General features: G+C 46.8%; 1 protein-coding gene across 1 annotated transcript in view; it reads right to left on the bottom strand.

Annotated features, from left to right (window-relative positions):
* Positions 1-14,566, bottom strand: part of LOC147666690 (mitochondrial amidoxime-reducing component 1-like) — a 220,710-nt gene that overhangs the window by 43,211 nt on the left and 162,933 nt on the right. Inside the window, exons 5-6 of the mRNA XM_086948963.1 lie at positions 6,412-6,473; positions 6,170-6,241 (exon numbers count right to left, since the gene is read on the bottom strand). Of these exons, the coding sequence (XP_086805089.1) occupies positions 6,170-6,241; positions 6,412-6,473 (134 nt within the window). The remainder of the gene's footprint in view (positions 1-6,169; positions 6,242-6,411; positions 6,474-14,566) is intronic.

The raw sequence follows: 14,566 nt of genomic DNA on the forward strand, positions 1-14,566 counted from the left end.
GGGGGAGTCCACGCTGTCCTTCTTACAGATACCTCACACGGGGACTCGGACGACCTTTAAGATGGTGTTGAGTGAGAGGGGGCCCCCAAGACAAGGGAAGTTACAGTTGGCAAAGAGGGTAAAGTCCTCTGCGCATGCGCCACTCACACCGTGAGGGCGGGAGTTTGGTAGTAGGGATCTGACAACGGTTAAGACCTTGCCGTTGGCCCTTAATGCTAGGATGTACAATTTTAATTTAGAATGTATATATTTTCAGGATGCTAGACTCGGCTAGGAAACCTTTGTATTAGAGAGCTGTTAAGGTTAGCCAAAGAACATGTCTTCATCAAAATGTAACGAAAGTAAAATTGTACATAATTCATGAAACGTTTTAATTTAATGTTTTAAATTTTGTTTTTATATTTTAATAAATACGGCCGGGGGGGTAACTCCCCCCCGCCTTCCAAAAGCTCAAACCAGTGTCTGTCTACTCCCCTTGGGGAATTGGTGTTGGGAGGGGGTGGCGGGCATCCCGGCCATATGGCTTTAGTCAGTGTTTCAGATTTGTAACCTCTCCTTTTTAGTCTGTCAAAGAGTTCTCTGGTGGATTGGTCCAGGCCCTCCTTTGTGCTGCTATTACGCCTCATCCTCAGGCATTCAGCATATGGTATTCCCTCTTTGACACTGTGAAGGTGAAAACTGTTAGCATGCAGATGGCATTTCCTGCAGTTGTTTCCTATATGTTCTGGACTGTAATTGATTATGCTCAATATATAGCTCTATGTCTAAGAACTGTATGTTGGTCTCACTGGTGTGAATAGTAAATTACAGGTTGAGGCTTTTGTTATTCAGCTCTATGGCAAACATTTCTGCACTTTCAATAGTCCCCTGCCATAATATAAAAATGTAATCTATGTAACAGACATACAGTGCTACATTTCCTTTCATAACATTTTCATGTTCCACCATGAGTACTTGCTCCTCCCACCAGCCCATATGCAAATTAGCATAGCTGGGGGCGAAGCAAGTACCAGTGGCTGTGCCCCTTAGCTGTTTGTAGAACAGTTTGTCAAAAATAAACACACCATTGTCGAGGCACCATTCTGCCATTTCAAGTAACATCCGGGAATGTTCGTGTTGATCTAGTTGTCTTTTTTCCAACTAGTGTTTAAGGGTATTCAGTCCGTGCCCATGTCTAATACTAGTGTATAGGGTATTGACATCCAATGTCATCAGAACATAATCATTTTGCCAGTTCACATCATATATTTTAGTGAGGAAGTCCCCCATGTCCTTTATGTGGGATGGTAGTTCACAGACTAGTTGTTGTAGGAAATAGTCAATAAAATGGGAGGTATTTTCAAACAGTCCACTGATAGCTGCAATTATCGGTCTCCCTGGTGGATTTGTGGCTGATTTGTGAATTTTAAGGATTAGCTACAATTGGGGGGTCACAGGACAGTCCGTTTTCAGGTATTCTAGTTCTGCTCTGGATAGAAGACCATTTCTCCTCCATTCGTAGAGTGCTTTATGGTATTTTTCCTTTATGCTCACTAAACAAGTAGGGGCTACCCGACTGTAGCATTCTCTGTCTCCTAGTTGTTTCTGGGCTTCAGCATTATAGTCTTTCAAGGGCCATAGAACTATGTTTCCTCCCTTATCGGACCATCTTACAACGATATCCTGGCGTTCCTTGATTTTTGCTATAGTATTCTTGTAGATTGTTCTACATTGTGTGTGGTGACAAAATCTGTGTTGCTTTTGATTGCCAGGTTTTTTTAAGTCTCTGATGACATTGTCCGCAAAAATGTCTATGCCATATCAGCGGGGTAAACGTAGACGTTGGTCTAAAAGGGAAACGAATGATACATCCCACGTTGAGTCCTGCGTTACTCACTTTTCATATATATATATATCTATATATATATATATATATATATATATATATATATATAGATATATATATATCACGCAGTTTCCGTATCGTAGAACACAAAACCACAATCCAAGTAGTCAAAAGATACGGACACGGACCACAAATATCGTGCTTCTTCTTTATTTTAGTGCTTGAGCGTCACAACGTGTTTCGGTCCCGCCTTGGACCTTGATCACATGACACAGTGCAAAGATAACCATCGGTTTAAATACTATGCAGGAGGAAATGTCATCAGCACAGTACATTTTGTAAACGTGACCATAGACATGGAAGAGTTAAATTTGAACACAACCATGATTCATTAAATAACCTAACTCAATATGTTATTTAAAAGGCACATAAAACCAATGATATTAAAAAGGTTTTTACATAATTCAGTGTAGTGTTTAAAAATAAATAAAATTACATTTTTGAACAAAGTGCAAGTGCATAATTATTTACCTCTCATAAAAAGCGCAATAGAGTCTACAAGAGTAATCCCAATTTTGAGCCCAAAATTGGTCAGATGTTGTGCGCATTAATATTTTCAATAACGGTATAAATACCCAAAATGTAACATCACTTAAGATGAACATACATAGATGGATGATTGGAGCCCCAGTAAAAATTGATTTTGAAGAATCAAGCTTAATGTGAGGATTAAGATCTATTGTGTTATAAAACACCCCAGGAAGGGACAGAATATACATAACCACACCCATTAGACAGTTTTGTGGTCTTAGTGTCTATGTCATAACAGTAATCTCATCATCTCTTTTGCACTCATATTTAAGCCCATCTGGTTTCTAATGGTATGTAGTTGTCCGCATTTATTAGCCGCATGGATATTCATTGGAAGATCTCATGCTAATATATAAGGCTCTATATGACAGATAAAATTCATATATACATCCTAAAATTCATAAAAAATATAAATATCAATATAAATATAAATAAAACAGGATTTAAAATTGCATACATATTATATAGACAACCATAAATATATCATAAATACCAATCCAGATTACTATAAGTGAAATAAAAATTAGAGTGCAATGATCTGATTGAATTTACATAGAGAGGTGTTTGGATTTGATCAAAAAGAAACATTTAGAGTTTATATGCCAGTAAATCTAACAAGAGGGGGATTAAAGACATGTAGATAAATCCTCCGTCATATTTAAACCGGTTGGTTGTTTGGTGTTGAGCTCCAAGATGTATCTAGTTTCTAGTTGACGTAGTTTTTCCTCACGGTTACCTCCCCCTCTACTGGCTGGTACCGAGTCAATTACATAGAAACTGAGCTCACGGCTGTTAGATTTATGCACAGATTTAAAGTGCCTGGCAACCGGATATGTGTTGTCCTGGTTGGTTATCGCCCTGAGATGTTATAGTATGCGTTTATGTACCTGGAGTTTGGTACTTCCCATGTACATAAGTTTACAGGGGCAGGACAACACAGACTGCAAATTCAGTTTTGCAAGTTAATAGCTGTTTAATCTTATGTTCTTTGTGATCAAATGGTGAGATTTATGTTTTAGTGTTCACACCCTGTTTGCTGGCCTTGCACACTTTGCAATTGGAGAAACCACTGTGAGTTTTTAACCAGTCTGTGGATTCTATTACCTCAGGGCTAGTTTTTATGAGTTCATCCCTCATTGAGCGGCCTCTGCTGTAAATAATAGACGGTCTCATTGGTAAGTTACGACCAATGACCGGATCAGACAATACCAGGGGCCACTGTTTCCTAATTATAGATTCAATTTTCTTGTGTTGTTGGCTGTACTGTAGTATTATTCTAAAGGTTTTATCCTTAGTGGATGTTGTACCTACAGTGTTAAAAGTACAATTAGGTATTCCTGGGATGCCCTGGGTGTTGCTGCTTGTCAAAAGTAGGGATGAACGTTCTTTAACCATGGATTTTCTGATGGCAGTGTTAATGAGTTTATCACTATAGCCACGTTCTCGAAATCTGTTTGAGCTCTCAGTTTGGGCTTTGAGTAGATCCTCATCTCTACTATGTATTCGCCTCAACCAAAGCATTTCCCCATAGGGGATGCTGGTAATTAAGTGGCGTACATGAGAGCTTGTGGCATGTAGTGTCAAATTCCCTGCTGTGGTTTTTCGGTGGAGTTTAGTTTCTACTCTGTTATGTTCAATATAAACTTCTGTGTCCAAAAATGTTACTGACTTGGCGCTTATGTTTGCGGTGAAGTGTAGATTTAAATCATTTTTGTTAATACAGTCTACAAATTCAGTTGCTTTTTGTATATCACCATTCCAAACAATAAACAAGTCGTCAATAAACCTAAACCAGGCTATAATGTGGTTCGACATAATCTCACGGTGTTCCACCCGGAGAACCAGCTCCTCCCACCAGCCCATGTGTAAACACGCGTAGCTGGGGGAGAAGCTGGCTCCCATGGCGACACCCCTGAGTTGTTTAAACAATAGGTTATATATATCCTACAGGCGGTCACCAATAGATAGTTATATTTACAACCCAGTTTCCATAGACAGAGTGGGTTTTTGTTTTGCTAATAATTTCAGCACCGTTTGATAAACCTTCCAAAAAAGTTTCAAACTAGTTTGCCACTCACTTTAGCTGGTGTCTGGAAAGTTTCAGGAGGAAAGCGTCAAGCGGGGACCGAGAAAACGGTGTGTCCCAAAATAAATTTTGTCCATGCAATTTTCCATAGCAATTTTTCGACACAACTACAGCTTAAATAACTGAATGCAATTGCACCAAATTTGGCAAAAAGCTGGATTTTTGTCCAGAAAGAGGGTTTTTGAAATTTGGTGTAAAACTGTTCAGTAGTTCTGGTGTTATTAAATAAGAAAAATGTATGTACATCTAGAGATGTTGATTCACTGCTGAGGATCCGCAGATCCATGCACCACAGCAATGCCATGATTGGCTGGCCCCAACCTGAGAGAAAAGTTGCAACTGCCATTTTGTGAATCGGGACAAGGTTCCGAGGGGAATTAAATACAAATAGGTTATACGGGTTTAGGATAGCGGTATTCTAAGCCCATGGAACTGGTGGAGGGGTCTGTGAGGGACCCTAACGAGCAAGAAATTACCCAAAAGCATTTTTTTGGGTCGTGCAAGGATCTGTTGATCCACTGAGGCGCTCAACACAGTCTCCATGTGAATATGTGCTGGATCCACGGATCCGAATCTGCAAATCCAGATCCCAATTTAAAAAATACACACTCTCACACACCCTCACACCCCCACACAACCACTCACACACCCACTCACACAACCATACACCCACTCGGACCCCCTCTCACACACCCATGCAGTCACCCACACAACCATATAGTCACTGATGCATCCACTCAAAAACCCAGAGAACCACTCACACACAGTCTCACAGACTTGCACAGGCACTGATACACCCACTCACACATCCACATATATACACATAGCCACTTTTACACCCACACAGACACTTACACACCCACTCACAGACCTATACTGCAAAACGACTGACACCCACTCACACACCACTCAGAGATCCACACTGCCACTTACACAAACACTCATACACCAACCCATCACACTCTCACACACCCCATTGCCACTCACAACCATACACACACATCCATACAGTCACTCACACACCCATATGGTCACTGATACATCTACTCAGGGACTTACAGAACCACTCACACACCAAATCACAGACTCACAGTGGCACTCACACACCCACTCACACAGTCATGTATGCTGAATGCGGGGGTAGTTGCATCGGCCAACACCCGGCATGCATCCAACCCCTGCTGCGCACGGGCAAAGGCCATGTGGGGTGTGAGGTTGGCTGCTCGTCTGCTGTTGGCCACAGGGCCTGGTCGCAAGTAACTATAACTTGCACCCTCGCCATGCACTGCTAACTACCTCACATATTACATCACTCATTACATTTTCCATGACATCATTGCCAATATTTCTGCAATGAAATAATTAATGAGAAAACTGTGCATGCCTTATAATTACCTTAGGACACAAGGTAAAGCTACTTGAGATAACTATAATTGCTGCATTTCAATGGTTTTGTGTGTGTAAAATCTGAATCTAACTATAACGTCCCTGTAAGCTTTGGTTTTTTAGTGACTGATCTATCTATCTATCTATCTATCTATCTATCTATCTATCTATCTATCTATCTATCTGTCACATATATAGATACACGTTAAAATAGTTTGCTATGGAAGCACATACAATATTAATAATTATAACATATTTCATTGTACAAAGATGTCACATACCTTCTGAGTGTCTCCAGTGGTTCTTTGATGTTAAAGATCCCGGTGTCTGGGTCTAGAGTCGTAAAAATGCATCTACAAAAATAAGAAACACAGCATGCATGAAAATAAAGTCACTCAAGCAGAGGTAAAATAGATGAAAAAAGCCCAAAGCATTTCCTGTTAGATCGTTAGTAATCATTAACATCCCATGTTTTCATCAAACTGGTACAAATAACACAATAAGAATAAAGTGTTCTCCTTACCTATAGCAAGCCATGACTCTGTTCAGTTCCACGTCACCAATCATAACTTTATCCCACAAATCCTAGAGGAAACATTAAAAAAGATCACATGCCAGGCCTCCTGCAACCGTTTTCATTGTACATTATGCAAATATTATGTGCATGCATAAGGATATATTGTCATCCAAGGATATCCAATCAAGGAGTCACATGCAGCAGATAAACAGGTTACTTTACCTGTCCCATTAAAAAAACAGATGCTCTTGTTTACCATTATGGAACACTCAGATAGTCCCTAAAGCCACTGCAATGTGGTCTGTGAGGTCTATTCAAAAGACATATCAACACAATTATACAAAAGGAAAAATGTGTTTATTTCCATGTTCGTGGATCTACTAAAAGGCAATGGGTAGTTGAAATCATATAACCTGTGACCCTTGATGACCCACCATTACATTAGCTCCTCAATAGCATGTCATTCACTGCTGAGGCTGCAAATGCATGGCAAGGATTGGAAAGTACAGAAAGTAAATGGGTAATTGAGTCCTGAGGGTTCTATGTGGGGTTTCGGGTATACAGGAAGAATGGCGCTCTTAACGGATAGTGGTGAAGTAGGAAACATATACAGAATAAACACGGTGCTACTAGGTCAGGGGAAACCCAAACAACTCCTGAAACAAGTGGGCAAGGGCCCACCTTGTACATTTTAGAACAAGTCCTGTGCACACGTTAGGTTAGTCTTTAAAATGTCTATCAACAGTGTTCATATATTCGAGCAAGAATGATGACAGAGTCGACACCAGTGGATGTTCTTTTTGGATATATATTATGGACCTTCTTCAAAGGGTAACATCAAAGGAAAACCAGCCGACACGGGTTTCGTCAATCGGGTAGTTACCCGTGACTCTTCAGGGCTGAATGGAGATCAAATTAGAACAAGATCGTAGGACCAGTGATATTTCCAACCCGGCCCAAGCGGGTGTAGATAAATGAGGGGCCATTTGTGGCGCGATGTGATGGGGGGAATCGAGGGGAGGACGGATCGGTTCATTTCCCAAAGATCAGGAGCGATAGAGGACGGGCGGGTGCAACCGTGACCAAAGTTACCTGGGTGTACAGAAGCGAGGTGGATCCATCTCACTTTCTGCATCCAAGTGTTTAGACTCTATTAACTAGATTCCCATCCAATTTTCAAACATAAAATCTTCATTTATAAAATCTTATCCCCTCATGGCAAACTGAATGTAGTAAGACAAACCAAGAAGTGCGACAAAGCAAAACTCAACATAAATCACACATTCAGCAAAAAGTTACATCAGCTCCACTAGTAGATTATTTGTGTTTGCATGTCCACACTAAGATGATTTTAAATGGGCTGTAATATCAGTTATCAATCATCACTTCAAAGAAGGAGACTTCGAAGGTATTCTAATGAGAATAGAGATGAATCTTATACTGCTTCAATACAACTGTCACAGGATTAAATTAAATGTCAGAAATACAAACTCTATGAGTGGATTTCCCCAATAAAGCAACATGTTTTGCATTTGTCACTGTTGGACTTGGCTCTTTTTGCAGGGTCATCCCTGAACTTTTTGCCTTCCTCCTCTATTTTGCCTGACCTGTTGTTGGCTATTTTTATGACTGTGGGCACTTTACCACTGCTGATCAGTGCTAAAGTGCATTTGCTCTCCCTATTGTGAATGAATGCATTAATTGGTGATTCCATGATTGCCTATTTGGTTTACTTGTCAGACCCTAGTACAGTGCACTGAGTGTGCCCAGGGTGTGTAAATGCAAATGATAGTAGTGGGCTTGCACCACTGGTTGTGCCACCCACAGAAGCGGCCTTGTAAAATGTGTCCAAGGTCTGCCATTGCAGAACCTGCATGCAGTCTGGTACTGTCATGCTGACTGGGCAAGTGCACCCACTTGCCAGTCCCTGAACCTTCCCTTTTCTTCATATCACACACCCCTATGGTAGACCCACGGGCAGGGTGCATTGTAAGTATAAGGTAGGATAAGCCCTGATTTGTGTGGCATGTCCGAATAGTGAATTACAGCCAGTTTCGTTTTTCACTATTGCAAGGCTACCTGCTCTCCATAGACCAGAATGGGCTGTTAGAATTATTACATTTTATAATCCTAACTGACTCAGAGAACATGGTAGAAATTCGTCTTTAGTATGCCTGGACTCAGAGTAATAAAATGCATCTTTTAGTGAAGTTTATTTTAATATTCTGTGTTTGCAAATACCACTTTTAGAAATTAGGTATTTGCTTGCCTAATCATTCAGGCCTGCCTCTACTAGGTTCAATCAATCAATCAATCATGGCATTTGTATAGCGCACTACTCACCCGGAGGGTCTCAAGGCGCTTAGGGGAAGGGGGGTCTGCTATTGCTCGAACAGCCAGGTGTTGAGTTGTCTCCTGAAGGAGATGGTCCTGGGTCAGCCGGAGGTGGGTGGGGAGGGAGTTCCACATCTTGGCCGCCAGGTAGGAGAAGGATCTTCCTCCGGCGGTGGCTCTTCGGATACGTGGTACAGCGGCGAGGGCGAGGTTTGTCGTACGCAGCTGGCGGGTGGGCATGTAGAAGGTCGGGCGGTCTTTGAGGTACTTGGGGCCCAGGTCGTGGAGGGACTTGTGTGCATGGGTGAGGAGTTTGAACGTGATTCTCTTGCTGTCGGGGAGCCAGTGCAGGTCCCTCAGGTGTCCGGAGATGTGGCTGCGTCGGGGGATGTCCAGGATGAGTTGGGCGGAGGCGTTCTGGATGCGTTGGAGTCATTTCTGTAGCTTGGCTGTGGTTCCGTTGTAGCGGGTGTTTCCGTAGTCCAGTTGGCTCGTGGCCAGTGCCTGGGTGACCGTCTTCCTGGTTTCGGTCGGGATCCATCAGAAGATCTTACGGAGCGTGCATAGGGTATTGAAGCATGATGAGGGGACAGCCTTGGTTTGTCTGGTCATCGAGAGGGAGGAGTCCAGGATGAAGCCCAGGTTGCGTGCATGGTCTGTTGGCTTGGGTGCGCTGCCTAGTGCCGGGGGCCACCAGGTGTCGTCCCAGGCGGAGACGATGATCCCAGGATGAGGACTTCCGTCTTGTCTGAGTTCAGTTTCAGCAGCTGTTCTTCATCCACTAGGCGACGTCTTTCATCCCTTTGTGTAGGCTAGTTCTGGCGTTGGCGGGGTCACTGGTGAGGGAGAGGATCAGTTGGGTGTCGTCGGCGTAGGAGATGATGTTGAGGTTGTGTTGGCGTGCGATGGCTGCAAGTGGTCTCATGTAGACGTTGAAGAGGGTGGGGCTGAGTGATGATCCTTGCGGTACGCCGCAGATGACTTCGGTGGCCTTGGATCAAAACGGGGGGAGGCGGACTCTCTGTGTTCTTCCAGCGAGGAACGAGATGACCCATTCCAGAGCCTTCTCTTGGACACCTGTGTTGCTGAGGCATTGGGCTAGGGTGTGGTGGCAGACAGTCTTGAACGCTGCGCAGAGATCCAGGAGGATGAGGGCCGCTGTTTCCCCGTGGTCGAGCAGGGTTCTGATGTCGTCGGTGGCGGTGCTGTGGTTAGCTCGGAAACCGGACTGCGAGGGGTCAAGGGATCCGTTCGTCTCGAGGAAGGCGGCCAGCTGTCTGTTGACGGTCTTCTCGATGACTTTGGCAGGAAAAGGGAGGAGCGAGATGGGGCGAAAGTTCTTGAGGTCGGTGGGGTCCGCTGTTGGTTTCTTCAGTAGGACGCTGAGCTAGGCGTGCTTCCAGCTCTCCGGGAAGGTGGCGGTGTTGAAGGAGATGTTGATGATGTCCCGCAGTTGGGGTGCGATGATGGAGTCGGCCTTGTTGAAGACGTGGTGGGGGCAGGGGTCGGTCGGAGATCCGGAGTGGATGGTGTTCATCGTGCGGGCTGTGTCTTCGGTTGTCACCGTGGTCCAGGTGCGGAGGGTGGCGGTGGGGGGCGTTGGTTCGACGGTGGGAGCGTGGCTGGTGCGCCGAAGCTGTTGTGGATGTCGGCGATCTTGCGGTGGAAGAACGAGGCGAGTGAGTCACAGAGGTCTTGAGAAGGAGTGATGTCGTTGTTGCCGGTGCTGGGGTTGGAGAACTCCTTGACGATGCTGAAGAGTTCCTTGCTGTCGTGGGCGTTGTTGTCCAGTCGTTCCTTCAGTGTTTTCTTCTTGGTAGTGCGGATGAGCTGGTGGTGTTTGCGGGTGGCTTGTTTGAGGGTGGTCATGTTGTCTGTGGTCAGGTTGAGGAGCAAGGCTTTCTCGAGGGTGCGGCAGTTCTTCTTGGAGTGCTTGAGTTCCTCGGTGAACCAGGTGGCTTTCTTGCTTCTGGGTCTGCTGGGAGGGTTCTTCAGTGGTGCGAGGTCATCTGCGCAGGCGGTCAGCCACTGTGTGAAGTTGCGGGCTGCTTCGTTGGGTTCCGTTATGCTTGCGGGTTCTGGCTGAGGGAGGTGGTGAGCTGCTCGGTGGTGATCTTGCTCCAGCTCCTGTGAGGAACCTGTTGCGGGTGGTGGTGGGTCGTTGTTCTTCTGAAGCTGAAGTGGACGCAGCTGTTGTCGGTCCAGTGAAGTCCGGTGGAGTGGCTGAAGGTGATGTGCTTGCTGGATGAGAAGACGGGATCAAGCGTGTGGCCTGCGTAGTGAGTGGGGGTGTTGACCAGTTGCTTGAGTCCGAGGTTTGCGAGGTTGTCCAGCAGGGCGGTGAGGTTGCGGTCCTTGTTGTTCTCCAGGTGGAAGTTGAGGTCCCCTGGGAGGATGTAGTCCGCGGAGGGGGGGGGCGTGCAGGCTGATGAAGTCCGTTATGTCTTCGCTGAATTGTGTGCGTGGTCCCGGGGGTCTATAGACGAGGGTACCTCTGAGAGTTGTCTTGGGGTCTGTGTGTATCTGGAAGTGGAGGTGCTTGGCAGCGGGGAAGGTGTCGCTGGAGTCGGTCGTGATGCGGATGGTGTTCTTGTGTACGATGGCGATGCCCCCTCCAGTCTGGTTCACGCGGTCCCTCCGGATGATCTTGTATCCGTCCGGGATGGCGATGGCGATGTCGGGCGCTGAGGAGGCGTTCATTCAGGTTTCCGTGAGGAAGGCGAGGTCTGCTGATGTGGTGTCGAGCAGGTTCCAGAGTTCGACGGCGTGTCTGTGGACGGAGCGCGTGTTGAGCAGGATGCACTTCAGGTGGTTGCTGCTGGTGCTCGGCTTGGCGGGTGTGGTACAGGTCCGGAGGCAGGTGAACTTGCAGGCTTGGCAGGTGAGGGATCCGTGGGTGCCTTTCGGGGTGGCTCGGCAGCAGGCAGGGGTAGGGCCGGCGTTGACTGTGTTGAGGGTGGCGGCGACGTAGGTCCGTCGTGTGGGCAGGCTTCGGCGGGGGCCAGGGCTTCTGGCGCTGGGAGCGGTCCAGGTGCGGACGGGCGCAGACGGGCTTGCCTTTGGCGCGCCTTCGGTGCACAATCGGCGCGCCCGCTGCGCGTGACCGCTGCGCGTCCGTGCGGTCACCATTTAAGGCCAAGTGGGAGGGATGAGCAGCTGGGAGGCGGGACCGGGGAGGACCCGGAACAAAAGGGGCGTGGCCATGTGAACGGCGGCGGGAAGCGGGGCGGGCAGGCACAAGGGGAAAAAACACTAAATACAACCACTAACAGTTAAGGCACAAAATACAACAACTTGAGACGAAAAAACGGCAAAACAGCTGGGGAAAGGAACAGTGAGGCAGGCAGCTAGGGAGGCAGGCAGACGGCACAACGAGGCTGCGAACAGCAGCGAGGGGCACACATAATATAACAACTTGAGACGAAAATACGGCGGAACAGCTGGGGAAAGGAACAGTGAGGCAGGCAGCTAGGGAGGCAGGCAGACTGCACAACGAGGCTGCGAGCAGCAGCGAGGGGCACACACACACCTGGGGGCAGTGCAGCGCGGGGGTGTCCTGAGAACAGGTCACACTCACCTGCGCCGCGCGGTCGCCATTTAAGGCCAAGTGGGAGGGAGGAGCAGCTGGGAGGTGGAAGTGGGGAGGACCCGGAACAAAAGGGGGCGTGCCGCGTGAACGGCGGCGGGAAGCGGGGAGCGGGGTGGGCAGGCACAAGGTGAAAAAACACTAAATACAACCACTAACAGTTAAGGCACAAAATACAACAACTTGAGACAAAAAAATGGCAAAACAGCTGGGGAAAGGAACAGTGAGGCAGGCAGCTAGGGAGGCAGGCAGACGGCACAACGAGGCTGCGAGCAGCAGCGAGAGGCACACACAATATAACAACTTGAGACAAAAATACGGCGGAACAGCTGGGGAAAGGAACAGTGAGGCAGGCAGCTAGGGAGGCAGGCAGATGGCACAACGAGGCTGCGAGCAGCAGCGAGGGGCACACACACAGCTGGGGGCCGTGCGGCACAGGGGTGTCCTGAGAACAGCGACGAACACCGGAACCGGCTCGCACATCCGTGCCGGCCGCCTTAAGTGAAAGGTACTGTGACTGAGTCTGCCGACATTTGAATGGGCCCGTACCAATGCGGTCCACTAGATCTGCTAAACTCTGTGTTATTTTCAATAACGCTGTAGCCCGACCAGGCTACCGACTCGCACAGAACCTTGATTTAAGCCTTTTTACAAGAACTCTTGAAATCTAATAGTACTGAGGATTCTTTTTGTCGTCTATTAGTCTTGTGGTAATTCTTTAAAAAATATACTTATTTTTTTATATAAAACCTTGTGTGGTGTCCATTTGTAGTGTTGTCACTGGGTTACTCTATGTGGTCACAAATCCTTAACTTGCACCGCCTCTGAAATAAGTCTTGACTGCTCGCGTCACGCTAATTAGAGGGTGAGCAGGGTTTTTTTTAGGGGTGTAATCCTCCTTACTCTGACTAGAGGAGAGGGTCCCTGTTTGCCACAAGTACCTACCTGTGCCAACTAGAGACCCCCAATTCTAACATTGGTGATCAGTGGAAGGGATTTCGAATTTGCATTTGTGACTCCTGTACAGTGATGGGTGAACACTACTTAGTGAGTGCAGACCATAACGCAACCACATACTTCTGATACTTGTTTTGGACATTGATCTCCACTTTTTCAAAATCATGCCTGATTCAGTCATCGTGGAGGAGACAGCATCCGTTGCATCTGTTGACTGTGATTGGGAGGAAGAGAAACTAGAAAGCTACACCAACAAGCAGCTCAGGAGCTTCTGCAAAAAGTTTAACATTTCTGTGACTTGACTCTCCAGAAGGGAGCAGTTCCATAAGGCGCTGAGGGCCTGGGTCAAGGCAAGGAATGCCTCTGGAAATGAGAATGAGGATGAGTATGCAGAGCAGCAGCTTGAAGGACCACTGGGTCCAGAAGGGAGGGTGCAACCTCCCCGGTGGTTAGCAGTATTTCTGCCAGAGAACTGTCTCCAGAGGAGTTGGCAGACAGGAGAGAAAACAGGATGCAGTAAATGGAGATGGCCAAGCTCCAGTTGAGTGTACAACTGGAGCTAGAAAGCATGATAATGGCTGTAGAGGTGGAGCTAGAAAGCAAGAAGATGGCTCTAGAGGAAAAGGGAATGCAAATGGAGAATGAGTTGATAATGAGGGAGCTTGATTTAGAGCTAGAGGGGCTTGAGGCCATGAGTGTCTCAGCCCAGGAACAATAAATGTGTGTAGCTCAGAGATTGAGCTTTGCTGAGTTGGAGGTGGAATCCAGCTCAGATTGTAGCAGCGCTATTCAGTTATCTAGTGCTGAGGGAGTAGTACACACACTCAAAGATGTGGCACCTGACTTAGAGGGGGTTAGCATACACAAGGAGGTACAAGGACATGAGATAGCTCTAGTAGTGTGCAGTGTCCCTGAGAGGAATAGGGTAACTGGCATAGGGGTTCATAGTCCTAGTTGTGGGAGGGAAACTCTACTGACTCTAGATGAAAGGTGCAGGGAGAGGGGTTCCCCCAAATTTGAAGTCCTGGAATGTGAGTGTGGAGACCGCCCAGAAGAGTGTGGGTGGCGTGACAGAGACAGTCAGATATTGTCTTGCCAATCTCAGGAGAGTGGTGTGGAGTATGTGTGTGAGGCACTGGATGGTGAGGTGTAGGATAGTTTGGTTGACCCTGGTAGGGGGCTGTGTGATCCAATTGTGGGAGAGCATATTGGAAGTCCCTGTTTTCCAGAGCTATGCCAACACCTGTTGGCGAGTGAGTTCTCTGACCCCAGGGAGCTCACCTT

The sequence above is a fragment of the Lissotriton vulgaris genome, unplaced genomic scaffold, assembly GCF_964263255.1.
Source record: "Lissotriton vulgaris unplaced genomic scaffold, aLisVul1.2 SCAFFOLD_2511, whole genome shotgun sequence".
Taxonomy (NCBI): domain Eukaryota; kingdom Metazoa; phylum Chordata; class Amphibia; order Caudata; family Salamandridae; genus Lissotriton; species Lissotriton vulgaris.